Raw genomic sequence first — 21,021 nt, 5'->3', positions numbered from 1 at the left:
GAGTGGGAGTGGGTACGACTCGCTGCTTCAAACCAAACCAAACCAAACCAAACCAAACCAAACGTGCCTGACCGTCCTGACGACTCGCTAAAGCACACAGGGCAGCCCAAACGTCGACCGCCGGGGTTGATCCCTTCAGCCAGTGCAGCAGGGGCTACCAGACAGGCCTGACGATTGACTTGGGTCCCGTCTGTCTTGGCCCTTGGGCATGGCTTTCCAGGGCAGGGCAGGGCAGGGCAGGGCAGGGCAGGGCAGAGAGGGGGAGGATTATGTTATGTTGGTTAGGTTAAGGTTAGGGGGCGCCAGAAGTCCCGGGACTTCGATTCAGACTTCGATTCAGAGACATATTTCTTGCGGCCACAGAGAAGGAGTGCGGACTGCAGAGCGGACGCGGAGTTGATGATGTCTGCGGTCCTTCTATCCCATTGAATTTCAATATTTTCTTTTGGCTTTCTGCGCCGGACTGATAGGAATGCATAGTGGGGCAGGCGGAGGGTGTTTGTTGATGTTGATGTTTCTCACGCCCTGGTGCTAGTCTTGCAGAGTCCGTGTCTGTCGTTCGTTGCTGATCAGACAGGGCCACCCACACTCCCTACTGTACAAGTCCACATCCTGCGTGTGGAGTCGAGTCAAGAAACCCCAAACTGACTTATTCAGTGCACTTCATGCTGTATGTTGCCTCCCTGAGAAGCAACAACGGGTGGTGGCGTGGATTGTCGTGGCTTGCTTCTGCAGCAAGTCATTGGCCCAGCCGGTCAAATACCATACCTAAACCTCAACAAGACAGAGATGCACGAAAAGCATCAATTCAGCTGGTTATGACATGCGGCAGTCAAGGTGGCAATTGTAAGATAAAAGAAATAGCGAAATTAAGATCGAGAACAGCTAATTTTTTGTCCATCTGAAATCCAAAAGTACAGTGCATCTCCGTCCCTGCGTGCCCATCCTTCTTTCTATCCGTTAGCTGGACCAGGGGCTTGAACATCCATGAGCGAGATGCCTCCATTTCCATCCTTCCGTCAGTTGGGCTAGGGTGTCTGTTTGATTTGATTCCAGCCAGTACTGCTAGCTAGCCTTGTTCTTATGTCATATGCAACGTCAAGGACTTGAGATGCCATCAAGTGATCAGCGACTTTATGGCCCTCCCAGGAGGGTAGGTCGTGGTCGTGGATGGCATTGATTCATGCTTCGGCTCCAATCTCGGGGCCTGCACTGTTCGAGGAGGGCAATCTTCTAGAAGGCAATACCCCTGTTTCCAGAAGCTCGGTGGAACACTGTAATGATGCACTGACCGCCCGGAATCTTATTTTATCTTTCATGACCGCCTTCCCCCTTCCTTTGCCCCCCCTTTTCTAGAACAACGGATCCTTGGAAGGGGCCTGGGGTGGCACACCTAGTCCTGATCCGTGTCATTTCCATGCACGACTTGGGTGAGAGGTTCTTTTGGTAGCGGTTTAGCTTCACTGTACGAGTCGAATCTTGAAGGCTGGCTGGCCCATTATTTCGTTGTCCATCCTCATACGAACCAGCTGTTGCGCTTCGTAGAGGCTATTTTTCCACTCGAAACGTGCCCTTCTCACTTATCTAATGATACGACACTGAGAGCACAACACGCCCACTCGCGCCACCATTCGGACTCGAACTGCGAAGCGAAGCTGTCCCAATTATGAACTCCTCTCTTACAGTTACACGTTGCAGCGATTTCTCGGAGAATATAGAAGCCCCTACCACTTTATCTGAGTCTGTGTCTCCTCCATTTCCTGCTTCTCCTGGCCGACTCCTGTACAGTCAGTCAAGCGAAAATTGCTCAGCCTCGCGGATTGGTTTCATAGAAGTTACGGCGAGCTACACCAGAAGCAAAATAGATCTGTCTTAAAAGTTTGAAATAGCCTCCGCGGACGGTCCTAACCCGTCACGATTGAGTCGCCACACTCCCGTTCTGCATTGGTGTTGCAACCAGATCTCGAGGTGGGCAGATTGTAAATGACAGGAATGATGGATGCGATGCCATGCCATTCTGCCTGATCTGCCTTAATCGAGGATGGGGTTGGTCTGAACACGGAACGCCGTGATCACTCTGCGCTGCGTTTTCTTGAACAGCGAGGGATGATTCCAGCGGGAGAGCAGCCGGTGAATCCTTCTGCATGGGCCACACACTGAACACAACCGCGAGGGAATCTTCGGTCCGAACCTGTGAGATATGAGTTCACTTGCATTGGCTCGTGCCTGTACTCCAGAAACGATGAAAGCGTATCGGCAACTGCAGAATACCAGTCCTGCTCGAGTGCTGGAATAGGACCTGAAACATGCCCTTCACGCCTTTTCACACTCGAGCTGACCCGTGACAGAAGTCCAATGGTCTCTTGTGAGACTGCAACGCTATTTAGGCGCCCTCGCCAAGCAGAGGCGTTGATGTATCTGGCGAACGAGAAGCCGATCTTCACTTTCATGAACAATTACTTACTCGTGCCGTACAGCAATTTCAACAAACTAGGACCGATAGCCAGGGAACGGGAAATTGGTTAAGTGAAAATCCTCCTATGAGCCTTACTCCATGCAGACGCAATTGCGGATGTATTTATGGAACATCGGGGCTCTAATATTTTTTGATGAAGGGCATAAACTGGAGCCAATCAAATCTTCTCCGCCTGGAAAGAAATACCTATATTGATCAGCTACTGACAACCATTTGTCCCCAAAATATAGCGACGGTATAACTTCGCAAGTCAGGTGGCTGCATGATGAAGGCACATTAGTTTTAAAGAGCATCCGACTCGTGAGTGGCGACGGATGAGAATAATGAGAGCCTCAACGACATCCGACGTGTGGGTTATTGTAGATGCCGTGCCGACCGGCTGCATATGACGGGATCGAAGGCTTTCCGCGGAGCAGTCCGCGTAAGGGCAATTGGCTGTCACGAGGGGTGTGTCATGTTTTAACATTGCAGAATAACGCAGAACATAACGGGACGGCATGCTGAGTAGAATTGATGACAAAATTTGAGGTCATTCCATGATGATTGATTTCGTCTAAAAGCGCCTCCTTCTTGCTCTGCACTTCAATTATTGAGCTCAGACCCAATGGTTATCACAGCGCAGCCACACATCCACCAGGGCCCTCTCCCCACTGAAGTACTCTCCGAGAGAGGAAGAGTGGAACGTGGCCCCCTGGAAATTCGTCAGATCTAATTCTATTCCGTTCCGCCCTCATGGCATTGGATTTGCTGGGTAAACAAGGGGCGGCATGGCCTCATCTGCCACATGTATTGCCTTTTGCTGGTCGATTTCGTGGTCTAAATTGGTTGCTTTTCACAATCAACGGCTTATTTGAGTAGCGAATTCTTCATTTGCCTGTTACTACGTTCTTATTGTTCTTTTGCTTTTGATTCTGTACTTGCACCTGCATTATTTGCCTCACAAGCCCTGGCCAGTGAACGTTTTTCAGTGTGGGACTCGAGGCAGCTCGTGCTCTTCGGTACTGACTCCGTCGAAGTGAAGCGTCCAAGCGGCCAGCAAGCTATCTGATTTGCCGACTTCGGATATGCTGCAAGAGATCGTTAGCCTCCTTGGACTCTTCGGTCCAGGAAGTGGAGAATGGCGGCTTCAATTACTGTAGTCGCGGATGAGTGATCTAATAATGGGGGCATTAGCCGAACAGCCTCTTGTCGTCGCCGCTAATGGGCAGCTGCCTTCATCTAAAGCCCTCCCTCCAAATGAATGCCGTACCGTCCTTTAGGGTGAGGTGAGTCGCGAACTTCTTCCTCTCCCGCAATAGTTCCTGCCCAACAACCATGGAGGCTAAGGTTGCGTATTAGTGCAATTCCGACCATCGACACCAGATCGGCGACCGGATCTAATCTTGCGAAAGCTTGTGGAAGGCAGCAAGCCGAGCAGGCGACTAGCTCTGCTGTATGATGATGTTGAATCGTCGATGGCATCCTCTTTGCTGCTTGGTCAATGAGAAATCAAAGGGGAGGGATACGAGTGGAGGATCCTGGCCCGTGTCTGCACATCTGGCGTCCATCAGAAACCTTCTGGCGGCGTTCTAGCGGCGTTCTAGCGACCTTCTAGAAAAGATCTGGAAGCTATTAACCGAACACAGCTAGAGCAGGGGTCAGTAGGTGCGAAAAAGGGGTATGGACAGGGTCGGGGAAGGGAGACGGCGTGGGCTTCATCAGACAGAACAGAACAGACTTGGAGGCACGAACGTTTCATCTTGTACGCACCAGAGCAGGCGAAGAAGCACTACTTTGGTACCACTTGCATCTACAATACTGTAGCGTAAGCAAATTTAAAACAGTAAGGCTTCTATGCATCTTGGTGGCCGTCACGAGCGTCTACGCTGCGTACGGTACAGAAGAGAGTCGCTAGCCTCTCACTCCATACGGAGATAGTGCGTGCCTTGGTAGTTGTTATTTCGCCGGCTGCCCTGCAGGCATAACCAGGTCATCTCGATTCCTTCTCGAAGCAGGCGAAGAACAAGCTACACGGATAAATCACCCGCATATAGTCCACAGACCACAGATGCCCGTTCGAGTGACGGATGGAGATGGCGCAGACGACTGCAGGTTCGCAGTCAAACTTCCGCCAGTTATGAGATGACGATGTACCGACGGAACAATGTAATGCAGTGTAGTGCAATGCAATGCAATGCAATCTGAAATCTACAGTCTGTCATTTCCCCATCCCCAGCTTCGCTTCAATGCTAGCCTGATCCAGCTCTCTCGGACATTGAAAACAAGAGATCTGAAGCCCTGGTTAGCATCTCTCTGCTTGTAAATTATACTTGGTGATCTAGTTCGGACGCAGCTGCCCTGCCCTTGTTGTTGGAGGTACCTACTGCATATCACAGCCTGGCGTTGGTCGTCGGTCGTCGGTTGCGCAGCAATAAAGCGAAGCGTGAGATAAGGTACACGGCTTGGCCTGGCCTGGCCTGGCCTGGAGCCTGAGCAACTCAGCAAGAAGATCAGTATCAGTAGCAGTTAACAAAGCAAGACATCTCATCACATCTGGAGTTTTCGATGTTGATCTCATGTGCTTCAGACTGGTGCTGCGCCCCTGCATGTACCTATGTACCTCCGTCCCTTCGCCAGAGCCAATCAGCACATCTTGCCTGCCGGTCATGTCACGATGGAAGGAGGAGCTCCACCACCAGCTCTTACCTAGGCCTAGCCGCCTAGGTATGTTTCTGTTGCGCTACTGCCCCTCGTCGAGCATTGCTGTGCTTTACGCTCGGGCGGCGAACAGGCATCCAGCTTCTGGAAAGTCAAAAGATAGTCCGCGGCAAGATTTGGAGCTCCCTGCAAGCCCTAGTTTCAGCTTATGGCTGCCGAGCACGGAGCAGCGTTTCGACCACAGCGCAGCACTACTACTACTGTACTACAGTAGTACTTACAGTAGTACTGCACTGCACAGCACACGAGGGAACCCGCACCACGAGACCGTAAGCGTCCCCATAGCACTTGTTGAAGATCTACTACTGTACAGAACAGTACTGTAAACTTACGTCGCATCGCAAGGAACAACCATGGTTCTGCGAACCTTAAACCCCCCGCTGCGGTGCTGGGTGGCTGGCTGCTGGCCACCTGCTTGACAGCTGCTTGGCTGCTGTGTCTTGCTTGAACGTTCCTACATTAGTCCTGTGCACTAACCTCGTTCACGACTGGCATGCACGCCCTGGGCTTTTGTTTCGCTGTGTGCAGCACGGGAATCACCTCAGAACTCTCTATTTCCAGCCTTCGCGCCTGGAAGTTGCCGTACCTCTCCTACTGTACTGTACTGTACTGTACTGTACTGTACCGCCTATGCATCGATCTGATAATATCTGCATTTACTAGTTCTCCGGGACACATCCCGGCGCGAGGCCTTCAGCCCAACGCGGATGCCACACCATGCTGCCACCAGGACGATGCCATTATTCCATGTTGGATGGATGGATTATTGACAATCTCTCGCAAGTCGAGCTGGCAAGGTCCGGAAAGTCGCTCGGTACTCAGAGTACTGACCGAGTACTCTTGAGAAAGCTCCCTCCCCGGATGCGTCAGGTCATGAGTAGGCCCATTCGCAGTGGACATCACGGTTAGAGTTCATCCTGAAGACTCCCAAAGTCCATGTCGCGAGTTGTCTCAATGGTCCCTGCATTTTCCACGACACTGTGGATGTGGACCACTTTCTGCGCTTGCCAGAGTATTGCCTGTGCAGAAATGGGGCAAGGCCCGCTTTGATTTGCATTTCCTTCTAGAAGGAGTCATGGAAGAAGTTTGATCTCATGCCCTGGCCATAATATGATGATAACTCTTTCTTCTGAGGCTGCATCGTGGTTTAGCTTGCCCCTCCCTCATCTGCTTCCCATCTTAAGAGAAATGCGTGGTCAAGCTAGAACCGCGTTGGGCACCAAAAGGAACAAACTAAGTCAAACTCTATTTTCGATGTATGGAAGCAATTTCACAACATTGCCCATGAAAATCTGCCATCTTTTGATCTTATGCGTGGCGCATTTGGGGAAAGTGGCTTACTCCACCGATCCTCACTCATGCATATTATTGTTTGTTATTGGTTTTCTGATGACAAATAGTCCTCGACGACCAGCAGTGCCAGACACGGTGCTCTTACTCCAAATCTCCAAAACAGTCAAGGTACACGTTGGTCTTAATGTCGTTCGTAATGCTCAAGATGAGGTCATCAGTATCCGACTCGGTGATGGTTTGGATTAATTCCCACCTAGTTACGAACCACTGCATGATATCCTCCTAGTGTTAGTACTTATTCTCCGATAAATCGAGAGAGTAGCAGCTAGTGATCTATTACATGCCGAATGTACAGCGTAAAAAGTTGTCTAACAGGCATCGTTCAAGGTTGGTCCCCGTGCAAACTTTCCACGTCTCGATTTCATGTTTCTTTAAAGGGACATGGATATGCACAGTTCGATATTGCATCCCTTGCACCAGTTCATGTTTGAATGCACGATTGACTTTCTGCAGAAGCTCGCTACTGTACTGTAGAAAGAAGGATCTGGTTCAAGGCTGGCAAGCAGCTACGGATCGGGAAGTTTCCTAGCGTCTTGTTAAACTTTTGGCACAACAACTTCGAGTCTGATCTTGCGTTCACCAGACACCCGTCGACAAATCGATGCTTGATGTGCGCCCCAAACGTGCTCACTCGAGATTCCCATCTGGAGCAGGTCACGAGACGAATATGACCCACCACCCGAACCACCGGAAAATCCTAATTCTCCGCATGGTTTCTTGTCTTCCAGCTCCCTCATTCCATGCAGCCAGCCACTCCCTGCCTCACTCATTCTCTCCTCTGCTGAGCCAAAAATGGAGCCGCCACAGCTTGAAAACACGTTACGTTGCTCTTTCAACCCCAGAGTTCCTAAGGAGCTAAAACTCCGACAGAAAACAAGCGCTGCATTGTCTCTCTTCTGGCTGGCGCTGCCGCTGCCGCTGATCCCCCGGCAGGGTTCAACTTGTGTCCTCCGACGATGTGTCTGAATATATGCACAGCGGTAAGCTTCCGGATCAACAAAAACGCATCCACCATCCGTCGGTACCTATCCAGAACATGGATTTCTCTTGTCGAAGCCTTATGCACTGTTTATTATGTGTCCATGTTGGTACCTCAAGTGAGTGATAAGCAGCATGGAGGTTGACTCGCAGATGTAAAGGTATCCTTGCACGGTTCATGGCAGAGCCGGACCACCGAGCTTCCTGAGCCTGGGGTTCCAAATCATCACTCATTACTCATCCTACTGTTTGTTTGGAACTAACTGCTGGAGATGTGAGACCAAAGAATGAATATTGCGAGCCTAAGTGGACAAAGTCGTGCCAGTAATCAGATCGCGCCGTTTCCTTTGACATGAGTGGAAGAAGAGAGAGGGGGAGGAGGTCTTTCCAAGTCAAACGATTCTACGTTTAATCTCCTGGCTTAGAAACGGCGAGACGCAGACAGTGACTCCTCTTACGACTGGCATCACCCCTTTAGATTGTCCTAACTACACATCTGCTCACCTGAGCCGCGATGTCTCTCGCAAGAAATTTGACTTTTGTCTCTATTCCATACCACTGTATCACGACTGCCACCAATTTCCCACAAGTTCCTAACTATTGGATGTCAAGGCCGTGTCTCTTTGGTGTCGAGCCACTCTAGGATCAAGGCGCTGTGCTACTCTAGTTCGGCAAAGCCGATCTGTGGTTGTTTTCTCCTCATCTCATTAGCATCATCATTTCGGGCTGTATCCTACCGTTGTGCTTAATCCTTTTATGGTCGTATTGTAGACTTCCGTCATCAAAACCGGGCAGGACGCTGCAAGCCAACGCCTGTTTTCAGTCTTAGAGATTGAAGGAAGGTGTTTGGACTTCTTTGGCATAACGATCTTCCGTCACCAGTCGTCTCAGGCTTTGCTAACAGCTACGAAACGTGTCGTTCCAGCTGTGGATGTATGTCTGCTAGAATTTGACGATTCACTTGGCTCGATTCGTTCCTGCCCCCTCACACGCAGATCTCTCAATTCTGACCTATGCGGCTTGTTGCCACCTACCGGTGCAACGATCACTCTCTCATCCCTTGCCAACCCACATTTGATTGACCTACTCAATGGCTCCAATGGAACAATGATACTCAAAAGAGTTATTACCAAGGACCTTGGAAATTGGCAAGTAGTATGATAGAATAGGGGTGGCTCACAACGTCGTTACCCCGTGCCATCAGATCTGTATGACACCGTGAGATACGTCTAAAGTAGCACCCATCCAGCACAGGACTACGTACAGAAGGCAAGGATTTTGTCTCAAGTGTGTACTTTGTGAAGTGTGCATGAATGGGTGGGTTCCAATTGTAGATCCATAAAGGTCAGTAAGGAGCATCATATGACCATGTAGCGATCTGTATGTTATTCTGCATTTCATATGTCCATTTTTCATCATTATGCTACCCCTCCTTAATCAACAGTAGTGCTATTATGAGGTTTTCCTTGGAATAAACGAAAAGATTATGTAGATCTCAGCCGCGGAGGAAACAAGTCCCCCGAAGCGGCCGAATTCACTCCTTACCACCTCGACTCCAGGTTGAGATCCAGCCACAATTATAATTGTCGTGGTACCACAAACAGCATACAGTCACATATCGCAATGCCATAAGAAGTGGTTTCCCTTACGTTTCTGTTGGCACCGGGGGCAGTGAGTCAGTATTTCCTGAGCCTAGCACGTTTTCCAAATATCGACAGGAGCTTCACCTGCCTCTGGTCAATAAAGAAGCTGGTAGCTTTGCATAATGAACATAAAATGGTCAATTCTTTTGAAAACCACGAATCAAGTTCTTGGTTCCCGAGCATAAGTGGCCAGTCTACAGTTCGATGTGAAGTCTCGCCATTGCATTCCTCTGGGTAAAGCACGACTACCCGACGTAGCAGCTTCTTTTGATCTTTTTTTGGTTATCCATCCAGTGAGGCAGTGAGGCCGGCCAGGTTCTTGAAATAAAGCTACTTAGGTGTCTGAGACGTGGAGTAGACTTGCGAAAATGAGGATCCCTTTGGTTGAGAATTCGAGAGCGCGGAATTTCTTTTATCATGGTTGAAGATTTATGACATGGACTGCAACTTCTGGCTCCTCCAAGCAATACATTTAGATTCGTACTCCTGGACTATGGCGTGCAGGAGAGAATGGTCCAACCCATAACACAAATACAGAGTGGAAGGGATGTCCTCTCTCACGGAGCGTTCTATCGATAGAGGGGGGATGGTTTTATTAAATCCGAGTACATTTGGTGCAGTCAATACGCAGAGGATCTCTTGATTGACCGTGGGATGCGATGAGAATGTTTTCTTCCCAGACATTCAAGATTCTACTCCTATGGCCCTCAACAAATTTCAATTTCGGACTTTCTGCTACTTCTCCTCGGCATTCCTGGACGAGTTTCGGCCTTATTTTTACCTTATGTAAGGAATGCCTTCCGCATGTTCACAAGATTTTACCTATTCCCTCATCATTCAACAATGGTGGAGGTTAGTCAGGTCCAGTCCAAGGTCAAGATAGACGGTTGCTTCGACGACGATACATGCCCCAGAGATCTTGATTTCTGGGTTCCAAATTCCGACTGGTCCCTTGGATAGACTTGAAAAGTTGATATATTTATAATTGTTTTACGTTCCAGACAACGTTGCATGATGACCAAGACCTGAACAATCGTGATTTTTATTCATGGACTCATCAGCTTGCGGTGCTTCACAATATGGTATGTTACCAACAAGTTTTGAGTCTCGAGACCTTGTATCTGACTAATGATACCCTCCAAGTTGCAATGTACAAGCCTGCTCCCAATTTTTCTATCCCATTCTTCAATACAGATATCTTTGCAAAAGTCTCATCCTAAAATGCCACCAAAATTTGTTCCGCCATCCAGGACAAGAGAAAAAGAGCTAATCGTTCTGCATATTTACATATAAGTAGTATCTACATAAGAAGCCGAAGCCCACGAAGCCCCCAATATCGACTCAATCTTCACCGGTGCATCCAACTGCCTTGCAAACGCAGCTCTGCCCGCCGTAGCAGCCCCAGCGCCGGTGTTGCCATACTCGGCAAGATACGAGTTGGCGATATTTGGAGTAGCATTACTCCATTGCGACCATCCAACAGCATTGACCACATCACTGAGCTCGGAGTTCTGGAAAACAACTCGTGCATACTCCTTCCATGGACGTCCAAGAACGGTAGATCCAGCTTCAACATCGGTGTCTCGTGCAGCGACGGTGGACTTGTTGATCACGTACCAGGAATCGTTAGCCTCAGTTTCTCTTCCTGAAGCAGTAATGTAGCCCTTGTCGAAGGTACGAATGTCGACCGCTTCAAACCAAGCTTTGGCCCTTTGACCAAAGATAAAATCAACAACGCCCACGATTTTGCTCTTGGCGTAAAGTTGATTGCCGGTGTTAGCGAGGATTGTATCTTGGTAACCGATAAATTGGCATCCGTAGTATCCTTGGTTAGTTGCTTGTGCCGAGAGGGCCAGGTTCTGGCCGTTGGTGGCAGTGTGCTAGGTAAGCGTAGGAGTTAGCAATTACAACATCTGGAATGTTGTGGGTAGAGGACATGACATGTCTTTGGGAAATTATGAGGCATGTAGAGAGGAAAATATGGCAGCTCCCAGTACCTACTCCAAAGTTATTCTCGAAATTTACATTGTAAAATTTGGAATTAGGGGTCCAGTTTCGGACGGTTGCGGTGAGATCATTGTTGGAGACATTGTTGCGAGAGATGTTGTTGATGATGGTAACTTTGTTGCCCTTGTAACATCTGGCGTCGGTAGTCTCACCCAGAACAACAAGTGGTGACATGAGTGCCTGGATGTAGACTTGCTCCTTGTAGGTCCCGCCCATGATGAAAAGAGTTTGAGACTCAGTGGTAGTCTTGGAGAGGGCATCTACGCCCGCCTGAACAGTCTTGAAAGATCCTGAAATGGCACCACTGGCATCGACGACAACTGCACCCGCTGGAGGTGTACTCTGGTCAATAGCTCGAACAATGGCATTGGCATTGGTAGCTTTAATTTTCTTGGCCGCAAGAGGACTTGAGGTTACAAGGCTGATTAACAGCGCAAGGAGTAGGAAGGAACGCATGTTGCCAAATATTTTTCAGGAAACCCTGGTAACGAGTGTGAAGAGGAAGAGTCTGAGCGGCTGATTGTGAAGGCAATATGTATTTCCGGGGGCTACGAGCTTTATAAGTAAAGCGACCACTTCGATCATGACGCATGAGTCGGTCCTCCAGACACTTTGAACACACTATCTATGTGGTACTTGCCAAGAGTACAAGGGATCATCGCAGAAATATCCGGGGACTCATGTTGCCGTAATGTCTACAAACATGGCCAGAGACAATGAAGTGGAGCACTGGAAGCACTGCCGATTATTTGGAACAAAATAGTATAGACGAAACGTAATACTTGAGTGGTGGAATGAGATAAACATTATTTCGAAGTTTAAGTAGGGATGGAAGCACGAATCATGTGGACATTTATTGTAGATCGCTTGGCTCGCAAGGTGTTTTTTCTTGCCAAGAAGGGGGGATCCAAGACGGCGAAAATAAAGTGCAGAGCTGCACAGCATCAACGATATCCCACCAGTAAGAATCGCGAGTCTATTGTGTCAAATTCCACCTGAAGCTGGTACATTAGCTTCAAAGTGACAGCACAGAGAGAACTCAGATTTCGGACGGACTGAATGAAATGCGGAGAGCCAAACATTCGAAGCTTTGGTGTCTCCATTGGATCCCGAAACTGGGGTAACACGACATTTGTGTGTGGAGAACTTCAGTACTTCGTCTGAAATAAACACAACCCCCCTTGGCATGTTCCCTTCAGAGAAAAAAACGCGACAGCATGTTACACTCGACATGAAGGACTGTTTTGCTGGAGCTGAAATGGCAAACAATCGAAGCCGATGACTCGTTGTCTTCAGTAAGTATTTAAGGACTCTTAAGGACATTGTAAAAAAGGCAAATCAACGAACCGCAGTCAAATACTAGATGCGAACAGTTTCGGATGCGTGGACTCGAAATAACCATGCGGAATCGGGGCACACAGTTTACGAAACAGGATAGCGAAAGAAAAGTGTGCATCCCGTTACTATTCAATAGAATCGAACGAGGAGGCTACGCGAGTAGACCTCTGCAGCTTGAGGGTCTTGCAATTGGATGTGATCTTGAATCCTGGTAGCCTGTAGAGATTCACAACGACCAAATCCATAGCCCAGCACAACAGCATCCTCCTTTCGCGAGGCCTGCTAAGGTTGAGGACATCTCTTGTGTTGCACAAGCTTTGGTAATATGTCTTTAACATTCAGCCAAGCCGCACGGTCTTCCATATTCTCATGCACTCCTGCAAATCCATTCCCAACGAACCATGAGCAGCGGTCACCGAAGCCTTGATGACAGCTAGAAGCAAGCTGGCATATCCAAACATAACCTGATGTTCCTTCAAATCCACATATTCGGCTTTTCGGAGACCACCGTTATCGACAAAGGCTTGCCAGGAGTCTAAGCTTTGTGCCAACTCTTGGGCAAAGATTGGCTCATTCACCATCCTCCACAGCAAAAATTCCACTGATCGCTTCAGATCATGAGTTTCGCCTATGTGCCCTTCCTTCTTTAGCCACAACAGATTATGCTCAGCCACAAGTTTGTTGTCCCATTTTGGACTCTGAATGGCTTCAATAATTCTGGTCTCCGCTCTTTGAGCATCTCTTCGTCTGGTAGCATTCAGCCCGTCAATCCAATCATCATGCTCTTTGCGGACCCGCTCATGAAATGCTCTGGATTTCTCTGCAGGTGGAAGTTGCATCTCCCTCATCAAAGCTTTGGATTGATCTCTCTGTCTGCGCATTTGAGCCTCACGCATCTCTTCGTCGTCGTTGTATTTGGTTGCCCATTCTGGTGTTGCTGATTCTTCAACGATATTTAATAAAACGAGGACGCCACACGGGATCGTATCGCGCTTTGCAAAAGCGAGTATTTCGGCGGGAATCTTATAATTCCAGAGTATGGTTTGAGAGGATGTACTCAGTGCTGTGAGAACGCTCGCGAACCAAACGCTAACACTGTTGACAGTGGTTTCATCGACTGCAAGATGTTTTGTATCAAGTGCCTCAAACAATAATGGATCGAGATCTTCTGGAGTGGCTGAGATGAGCCCATGGACACCAACCTGGCATCGAATTGTGGGTACAATATCCTCTATGGCAGATAGGTTGGTCTCTGGGTGATCGATTCCGATGCGAGCTGAAGAGGCTGGCAGAGAAGCTTCGTTCATGATATTGTTCTTCCAGTCATCCGAAGCTTTCACAATCGATGTCCCGTCACTGTATTTGCAATCTGCTTCTAGCGACGTCATGCTCTTCTCATTCGTATTTGTTACTTCGCCAGCATCTTTCCTATTTTTGCTCTGCTGTGCAATGGTTGGTCTTGAAGGATCTGCCCCGCGAAGTCTGACCCAATATGGCGGCAAAGAAGCAGGGTCTCTCATACCCCAATTGGATGACCATCTTACGGCAAGTGACAGCTTGCCGTCAGAATCGTCCAAGGGAGCTATAGTCAAAACAGCTTCATGTCGGTCAGGTGAGAGGAGTAGAGGCGTGCCGATCGGAACCCATAATCCACTGCCCCTGAGCATTCGAAAACCAGAAGGGTCTGGTACGGCACCAAGATCTAGAAGAAACGAGAGAAGCTCTTCGAAACCTATCTCTGCTTGAGGTTGACGCAGTTGGTCTGAATAATCAATCCTCTGCGTCTTCAGGCCTGTGTTATGCCTTTTCCACTAGCCCCCACCATGTCAGCAAAATATTGAGAAACACTCAAGGACTTCTAAGCAGCAACTGAACAAGTAGAATTGATAGAAGAACAAAGTTACATTAAAGGTAGTATAGGTACCGCCAGGAATATGGCTGGGGTGATCTGACAGTCTCCAATACTCGTGACGCTGCTCCTCTCGATGCAAAGGGGCAATGGTGTAACGAGGAAGCTCAACCTCTATAACATGATTGATCACGTCTCCTCTAACAACTCCTGCCAAACGTCCATGACGGAGCATGCGTCTTACTCTGGACAGCGTCGCAAGGGTCGCGATGGTATTATAGATGATAGGCAGAACTCCAAGGACAGCCAACGGAACTCCAATGTAAGTGATAACGTCGGGCCCTGCAACCATACTGCAACCTTTACTCAGCGCCTTTGCCTGCTTGGCATGCTGAGAGTCCTGGATGGCAAAGAGAGGTGACCTGGATAATACTTCGTACGTGATGAGAACCAAAGCAAACTGATGAGCAAAATGACATGGAAGGAATCTTCGCAGTCCACAACAGGGGGAGTGGAAATGCAGGTACAGAACGAAGCACGGCACGGGCACTTCAGCCGCAAATGCGCTGAAAGAGGAAAAGCTTCGTCTGAAATCCGGGGGCCGTGGGGATTAAATGCGGAGTCCAAACGCTTGCTGTTCATAAACAGAGTTGGATACTCGCACCATCATCTACATCTGCTGCCCTCAGCATCTGAGGCTCTTTGGGTGCCGAGGAAAGTTGCGTGCAAAGCTTGGCCGGGGAATAGGAAGAGGAAGAGGAAGAGGAAGAGGAAGAGGAAGAGGAAGAGGAAGAGGAAGAGGAAGAGGAAGAGGAAGAGGAAGAGGAAGAGGAAGAGGAAGAGGAAGAGGAAGAGGAAGAGGAAGAGGAAGAGGAAGAGGAAGAGGAAGAGGAACAGGAGCACGAGTACAGGCGGAAGCCCAAGCAGAAAGCGGCATTCGCTTGGAGCAACGCTTTTCCGGAAGACTGCTGGCTGACTAGACTGGACTGGACCGGCCCGCTCTCAACGAGAGATCAGCGAAACCTCGCGGCGCCGAGCAGGTTCCCATCCACTCGCTCTCCCATTGAAAACTCCCAATTGCATCTGCTTCTGTTCTTCTCTCCCTGCAGTGAAAAATGAGTGAATGATGATGCATTGTCTCTTCCTCTTTCCCTTTTTCGTCGCAATCACGCTCGCTCAGTACCCACCGTCCGCAGTCAACTTGACGACCATCAAATCCCCTGTCGATGGGAATATCACGATCTCTTACAAGTCTCCGCCAGCAGGCACCTGCGAAACAGCCTTTCCGACACAGCAGCAGTATACAGGATGGGTCCACTTACCCGGGAGGTATCCGACGAACACGTTCTTTTGGTTTATAGGAGCTAGGGATCCAACGGATCAGCTCACAGTATGGTTGAATGGAGGTCCGGGTTCGAGCTCCATGATCGGTCTTTTCAACGAGAATGGCCCTTGTGAAGTAGTCGAACTTGGTCTGGGAAAACTGGGGACAAAGGTTCGGGATTGGGGCTGGGATCGAGGCTCGAATATGTTATTCATTGATCAGGTAAGGAGAGACTATTTTCTTCTCCAATCTGGCGCTTGGGGCTGTGGCAAGTCTCAGAAATTGTCTAGAGGGAGGGAGGGAGGGAGGGAAACAATCTGCGAGCTGGAAGATGGTACATAGAGCTTGTTCCTCCGGAACCCCCGATGAAGATCAGCTCCATCGGTGTTCTCCTAATGTCCTCAGCTGGCTCTGATGCAGCTCCCCAACTAACAATTTGCAGCCAAATCAAGTTGGGTTTTCCTACGACACTCCTACCAATGGCTCCATCGATCTTCTTACATCCGATTTATACACCCCTCCGCAAGTGCTTCCGAGTTCCCAGCCTGCAACCACCTTCATGAATGGGACGTTTAGCTCTTTGAACTCCAGCAATACCGCAAACACGACCGAAATAGCCGGAATGGTCATTTGGCACATGCTTCAAGGATTTTTGGGGGCTTTTCCGGAGTATGGGCCGAATAGTAGCACGACGATGGGTGTCCATCTGTTCGCCGAAAGCTACGGTGGAAAATATGGTCCTGCATTTGCTAGTATCTGGGAGGAACAGAACTTACGGCGGTCCAACGGAACACTCTCCAGGGCTGGCACTATCGAGATTAAACTTGCTTCGCTCGGTATCGTCAATGGCTGTGTGGATGACTTGATTCAAGCTCCTTTCTACCCAGCAATGGCGGTCAATAACACTTATGGTTTGTCCGCAATCAACCCAACACGAGCACGACTTGCCAGCGCCAGCTTCTCTTCTGAAGGAGGATGCGGAGATCTTATCAGACAATGTCGGACAGCTGTGAGCAGCCAGGACCCTAATAATGAGGGAGATGTGTCAGTTGTTAATAACATATGCTCCAACGCATACAGCTCCTGCTCTACCAATGTAATAGAGCCTTACTTTGATGCTGGGAGGAGTATCTACGATATTGCTCACTACATACCGGATCCATTCCCTCCAAGCACCTACCTAGAGTACTTGAATACGGCATCAGTCCAGGCGGCCATTGGCTCACCAGTCAACTTTACACAGACCAACCAAGAGGTTATCTCGGCTTTTACCTCTACAGGAGACTATGAACGGAACGATCTGATTCCCGAGATTGCCAAGCTCCTGAAAGCTGGAATCCGTGTGGGATTCATGTATGGCGACCGAGATTACATCTGCAATTGGCTCGGCGGGGAAGCCATTTCTCTGGCTGTTGCAGCAGCGACATCTCCATCATACGCCTCAATCTTTCCAGAGTCTGGGTACGCACCCATCATTGTAAATACTTCATACATCGGAGGTGTAGTCCGCCAATACGGCAATCTATCTTTCAGCAGAATCTACGACGCAGGACACAGCGTCCCAGCCTACCAGCCCGAGACTGCTTTCCAGGTCTTCGCACGAATCTTGAGCGGCACCTCTGTCTCAACAGGAGAGATAATTAATCCCTCTTTGTACAACACCACAGGTGCGCTCAACGCAACACACACAAATTCGCTTCCGCCGTCACCGTCAGCTACGTGCTGGCAGAGAAATATTCCCGAGACTTGTAATGGGGATCAGAAGCAGCAGATTGTCAATAGAGAGGGTGTGATCATCAATGGTATACTCTATGACGAAGCCAAGGACTGGAGCTCAGCTACCTCATCGTCAACTTCCTCGGCACAATCCCAGAGTACAGGAAGAGTCTCTGTAACAACTACTACGCAGATTCTTACTGGCTTCTTCACGGCTACTGCCACGCCGAGCCCGACGAAGTCATTTGGAGTCACATCTTCACCACTAAATGCGAAGCTACTGGTATTACCAGCTCTAGCGATGTCACTCTTCTCATTGATATTTTGAATGTCTAAACACACAAGCAATAGGTCTGCTCGAACGCAGCAATCACCGGTAAAGCAGCCCGGCCGAACCGATAAAACAGACCAGCAAAAAATTCGAGTCGGCCACCTTGAAGTCCTGGCCACGGACATATAGAGACAGCAAGACACAAAAATAAACTTATTTTGCTCCTTTCACGCAATATACCATGCCAAATGGCAACATCAGCACCAGCGCAAAAACGAAATGGAAGTGGAAAATCTACTTGGGAAAAGCCAGGTGAAGGATAGGTGGGAAGGAGTTGCAGCACCGACTGCATTTGTTCTTGGCTGGATTTTGTATCAAGTTATACCCATCTTCAAGACAGATCATATTTGTAGAAGGAATGATACGCAACTAATGGTAATGCACGCTGGGCAAGTGAGAACGAAAGGGAGAAGGGGACCAAAGAGTACTTGTACTTGTAAATGACGATCTTGTATAGAATAGGAACATACCAGGAGGATGAATGTGTATGTGCATGGAAGAAAAGGGACAAAAGAGAATATATTGTTCTATAAAGGAGCCAATCTGTCTCTTCACAATCTTTTAATGTTATCGTTTGTGACTCAAGACCAAAAAGACGTCTCCTTGTGGCCATGCTGGTACTGCTAGCTTGGCTCATTAGTTCAGCGATACAATTCTTGCATGAAGAGATTCCAAGACGTTCAGCGTCGAAGATCTAAGTCAAGAACGTGGCGGTGATGGGATCAAGGTAATGAGCAGTTAATCTGTGGTGGATAAGAGGGGACGAGTAGGGCATGTCATGTCGATCACGGAGGTCACATTGGATGAAGTCATAGTATGCTTTGAAGTTTTCTCAATTGAGTAGAGCTCTGCCTGCACAGCGGTTTCATCCAGCTGTGCCATTTCAAACCCCAGTTCCCCATTTCCCCACTCAAGATTATCAACGAAGGCATTTCAGCGCTTCAATACGGATCTCTTAGGTACCAGTCAGCGGAAGCTTCTTGGAACGTTGGAGGAAACGAAGAGGCGTTGAAGGAAATATCAGATCTACAGCCCTGTCACAGGCATTCTCATCAATACCAACGTGTGGCTTTATGTTGACCGTCGTGATAATTGATCATCATGTAAAGGTGTCGTTGGAAAAAGAGTGGAATTAAATGAAGCTTACCTGAGAGTGTCCAATTGGGGAGTAGGTACAAAGTGCCGAATTCACTCGGCACCATGTTTGAAGAAGTGACTGGGAACTGCAAGAAGTCTTTGATGTATGTCAGTGATGCTCACTGTAGTACGACAGTGCAAAAAGACAACAAAGGCATATTCAGTTAAGACAGACTCGTCACCGCCCGAGGGCTTGGACATATGCTTGTCATTTGTCGGTCGAGGTCATCATTATGCTTGGTGTCTGTCGCTGAAAGAGATGTTGAGCTTACCTAGTGTGTTGAGGTAGGGAGAATGCCGAGGGTCCATTGAAGGGTTCGATCAATTCCCTGCTACCCTGTTAAGGACATGGACGCACAAGCAGTGCACTTGTCCGTGGAAAAGAGACCTGAAAATCTGAGTAAGCTCATGCTATGAAAGGTACACAGTACACAAGAGTATGTTCCAGAAAAAGATCAGTTGGCATGAATGGTATAATTTGATTTGTGTCAACATCGGTTACCCGGATCAGACTCGTCATCTAAAATGCTCATCATAGAAATGGAATTGAAAAGTCAAAGAGATTGCACTGTGACCTACCATATATCAGAAGTCCACACCCCATGACCCTACTATTAATGTACTGGTATGAGAAAACTCTGAAGCTGAAATCAGCAAATGTCCAGCCAAGTCATCTTCGATATTGTCATTGAGAAGGACTGTAATCAGTGGGCGAGGTTTTCTAGGCCTGCCGCAAAGAGGCATCTCCTTTCACAAGCCAGCCCCGATCTTGTCGAGAACTGTCGGAGCCCAGTGCCAATTCATCATTTGACAGTCGTATATAAGGGTAGGGGGAAGCCAGAGCTGGTGGGCCATACCATGGAAGTGGATTCACGCCGGTCATCGAGGTCCTGTGGCTTTATACTCGTCAGCAAGATGCTCAACAGACTCGTCTTGATTGTGCAATGGTGAGAGTAGAAGAGTGCTCAGATTTAGCCATTTGATTTCGACATGATATTTCAGTCGGTAATTTCCAGCGTGCAAAGCACGAATGTTCATCACAGCAAGGTAGGTAGAGGAAAGAAAGGTGCAGGGAAGCTTACCACAAGGGACAGAACCAATGAGCATTGCAGACGCAATGGAGTACCACAGCATGTAGTTGGGCAATATCTGATGACAATGTTAGCAGTGACCAATGACAAAACTGCTGCTGGCCGAGTAACATTGCTTGTAGTTCAGACTGACGTGTTACAAAAGTTTCATGTCCCTTGGGATCAAAGACTCTAGTTTGCGGTTGTATATGTGTCATCACGTAAAACAAGGGGAAAAAATGGAGATGTTGTTGCTTACCATTGCCAGAGATTGGAAACAGGTGCGCGCTGCGTGCGCGAGGCTGTGGTTGTTGCTCACATTGCTGCGATATAGTTTGGAAGAAAAGAAGAGGTCAAGCTCAAGCTTGAAGTTTTTGCAGTGCGACGATGGCGCTAGTAGCCGCAGCCGAGAGTTCGGCAGCCTAACCAAAAACCGCTAGTGAGTTTGTACAGTCACATGACGTCCGCAAACACCCCCACCTCGCGTCCGGAACCACCAGGGGCTGTGAACGTGCCCTGCCCGGGCCATGGCGGAAGAACATTTCTGCGGCTCTTTGGTAACATCCGACATCTCCCGGTTCTCTAGTATCAACAGCTCGATCGCAATGGTCTGGAGATCCGGGGAGGAGACAAGACAAGACAGGACAGGATAGGTGATGGCTGGCCATCTTCCCGAGTGGAAGCGGAGCGCCCAGATTGGAATTAACCCGAGACCGATTTGCTCTCTCGTAGGCGTTTCCTTCTCTTGGGTCCCGGATATACATGTGTTGCTGAGGCCTGTGCCGGTTTATCATCGCCCATTCCTCGTCCTCGTCCTCGTCCTCCTTGTCCTTCCCTTCTCCTCCTCCTGTCCGTGTCCGTGTGCTCTAGCGCGGGGTCCCTCGCGGTCGTTATGCCGAGCAACGCGGGGCAGGAGCTGCACAGCACCGCACCGCACCGCACGCACGAGAAGGCATGTCATGGCCAGGCCCGCCCAAGCTGAGCAATGATTTCACAGAATTGCCTACCCACCGTACCTACTGAAACCCAGCAAACATTTGCCGTGGGTCATCGTGTGATGCCAGCCTGCCAGTGCCTAAGCGTCAAATACTAATAAGAGAAG

The 21,021-nt window shown here is 48.9% G+C and overlaps 5 protein-coding genes across 5 annotated transcripts; 2 read left to right on the top strand and 3 right to left on the bottom strand.

Moving 5' to 3' along the window:
• Positions 1–2,072: 2,072 nt before the first annotated feature.
• ONS95_009279 (uncharacterized protein) lies at positions 2,073–2,450 on the bottom strand (the record flags this gene model as incomplete). Its single annotated transcript, XM_058502859.1, has 1 exon — positions 2,073–2,450. The coding sequence occupies one exon, from the start codon at positions 2,448–2,450 to the stop codon at positions 2,073–2,075; it is 378 nt and encodes a 125-aa protein (XP_058361790.1).
• A 7,980-nt stretch (positions 2,451–10,430) lies between these two features.
• ONS95_009278 (uncharacterized protein) lies at positions 10,431–11,610 on the bottom strand (the record flags this gene model as incomplete). The annotated part of the gene is made up of 2 exons (XM_058502858.1): positions 10,431–11,027; positions 11,149–11,610. 2 exons carry the CDS (start codon positions 11,608–11,610, stop codon positions 10,431–10,433), a joined length of 1,059 nt encoding a protein of 352 aa, XP_058361789.1.
• A 1,220-nt stretch (positions 11,611–12,830) lies between these two features.
• On the bottom strand, positions 12,831–14,693 carry ONS95_009277 (uncharacterized protein; the record flags this gene model as incomplete). The annotated part of the gene is made up of 2 exons (XM_058502857.1): positions 12,831–14,303; positions 14,397–14,693. The coding sequence occupies 2 exons, from the start codon at positions 14,691–14,693 to the stop codon at positions 12,831–12,833; spliced, it is 1,770 nt and encodes a 589-aa protein (XP_058361788.1).
• A 120-nt stretch (positions 14,694–14,813) lies between these two features.
• Positions 14,814–15,317, top strand: ONS95_009276 (uncharacterized protein; the record flags this gene model as incomplete). Its single annotated transcript, XM_058502856.1, has 1 exon — positions 14,814–15,317. The coding sequence occupies one exon, from the start codon at positions 14,814–14,816 to the stop codon at positions 15,315–15,317; it is 504 nt and encodes a 167-aa protein (XP_058361787.1).
• On the top strand, positions 15,160–18,251 carry ONS95_009275 (uncharacterized protein). Its single transcript, XM_058502855.1, has 2 exons — positions 15,160–15,887; positions 16,108–18,251. Exons 1-2 carry the CDS (start codon positions 15,465–15,467, stop codon positions 17,707–17,709), a joined length of 2,025 nt encoding a protein of 674 aa, XP_058361786.1. The 5' UTR covers positions 15,160–15,464; the 3' UTR covers positions 17,710–18,251.
• Positions 18,252–21,021: the final 2,770 nt, after the last annotated feature.

The sequence above is a fragment of the Cadophora gregata genome (genome assembly GCF_030347475.1).
Source record: "Cadophora gregata isolate MNR1 chromosome Unknown scaffold_3, whole genome shotgun sequence".
Lineage (NCBI taxonomy): Eukaryota > Fungi > Ascomycota > Leotiomycetes > Helotiales > Ploettnerulaceae > Cadophora > Cadophora gregata.
This window is presented reverse-complemented; position numbering and strand designations above follow the sequence as displayed.

Bases quoted from the DNA above. Each gene is read 5' to 3' on its own strand.
- ONS95_009275 (XM_058502855.1), top strand. From the start codon at position 15,465: ATGATGATGCATTGTCTCTTCCTCTTTCCCTTTTTCGTCGCAATCACG. The intron at 15,888-16,107 runs GTAAGGAGAGAC...AACAATTTGCAG, and splicing joins ATATGTTATTCATTGATCAG to CCAAATCAAGTTGGGTTTTC.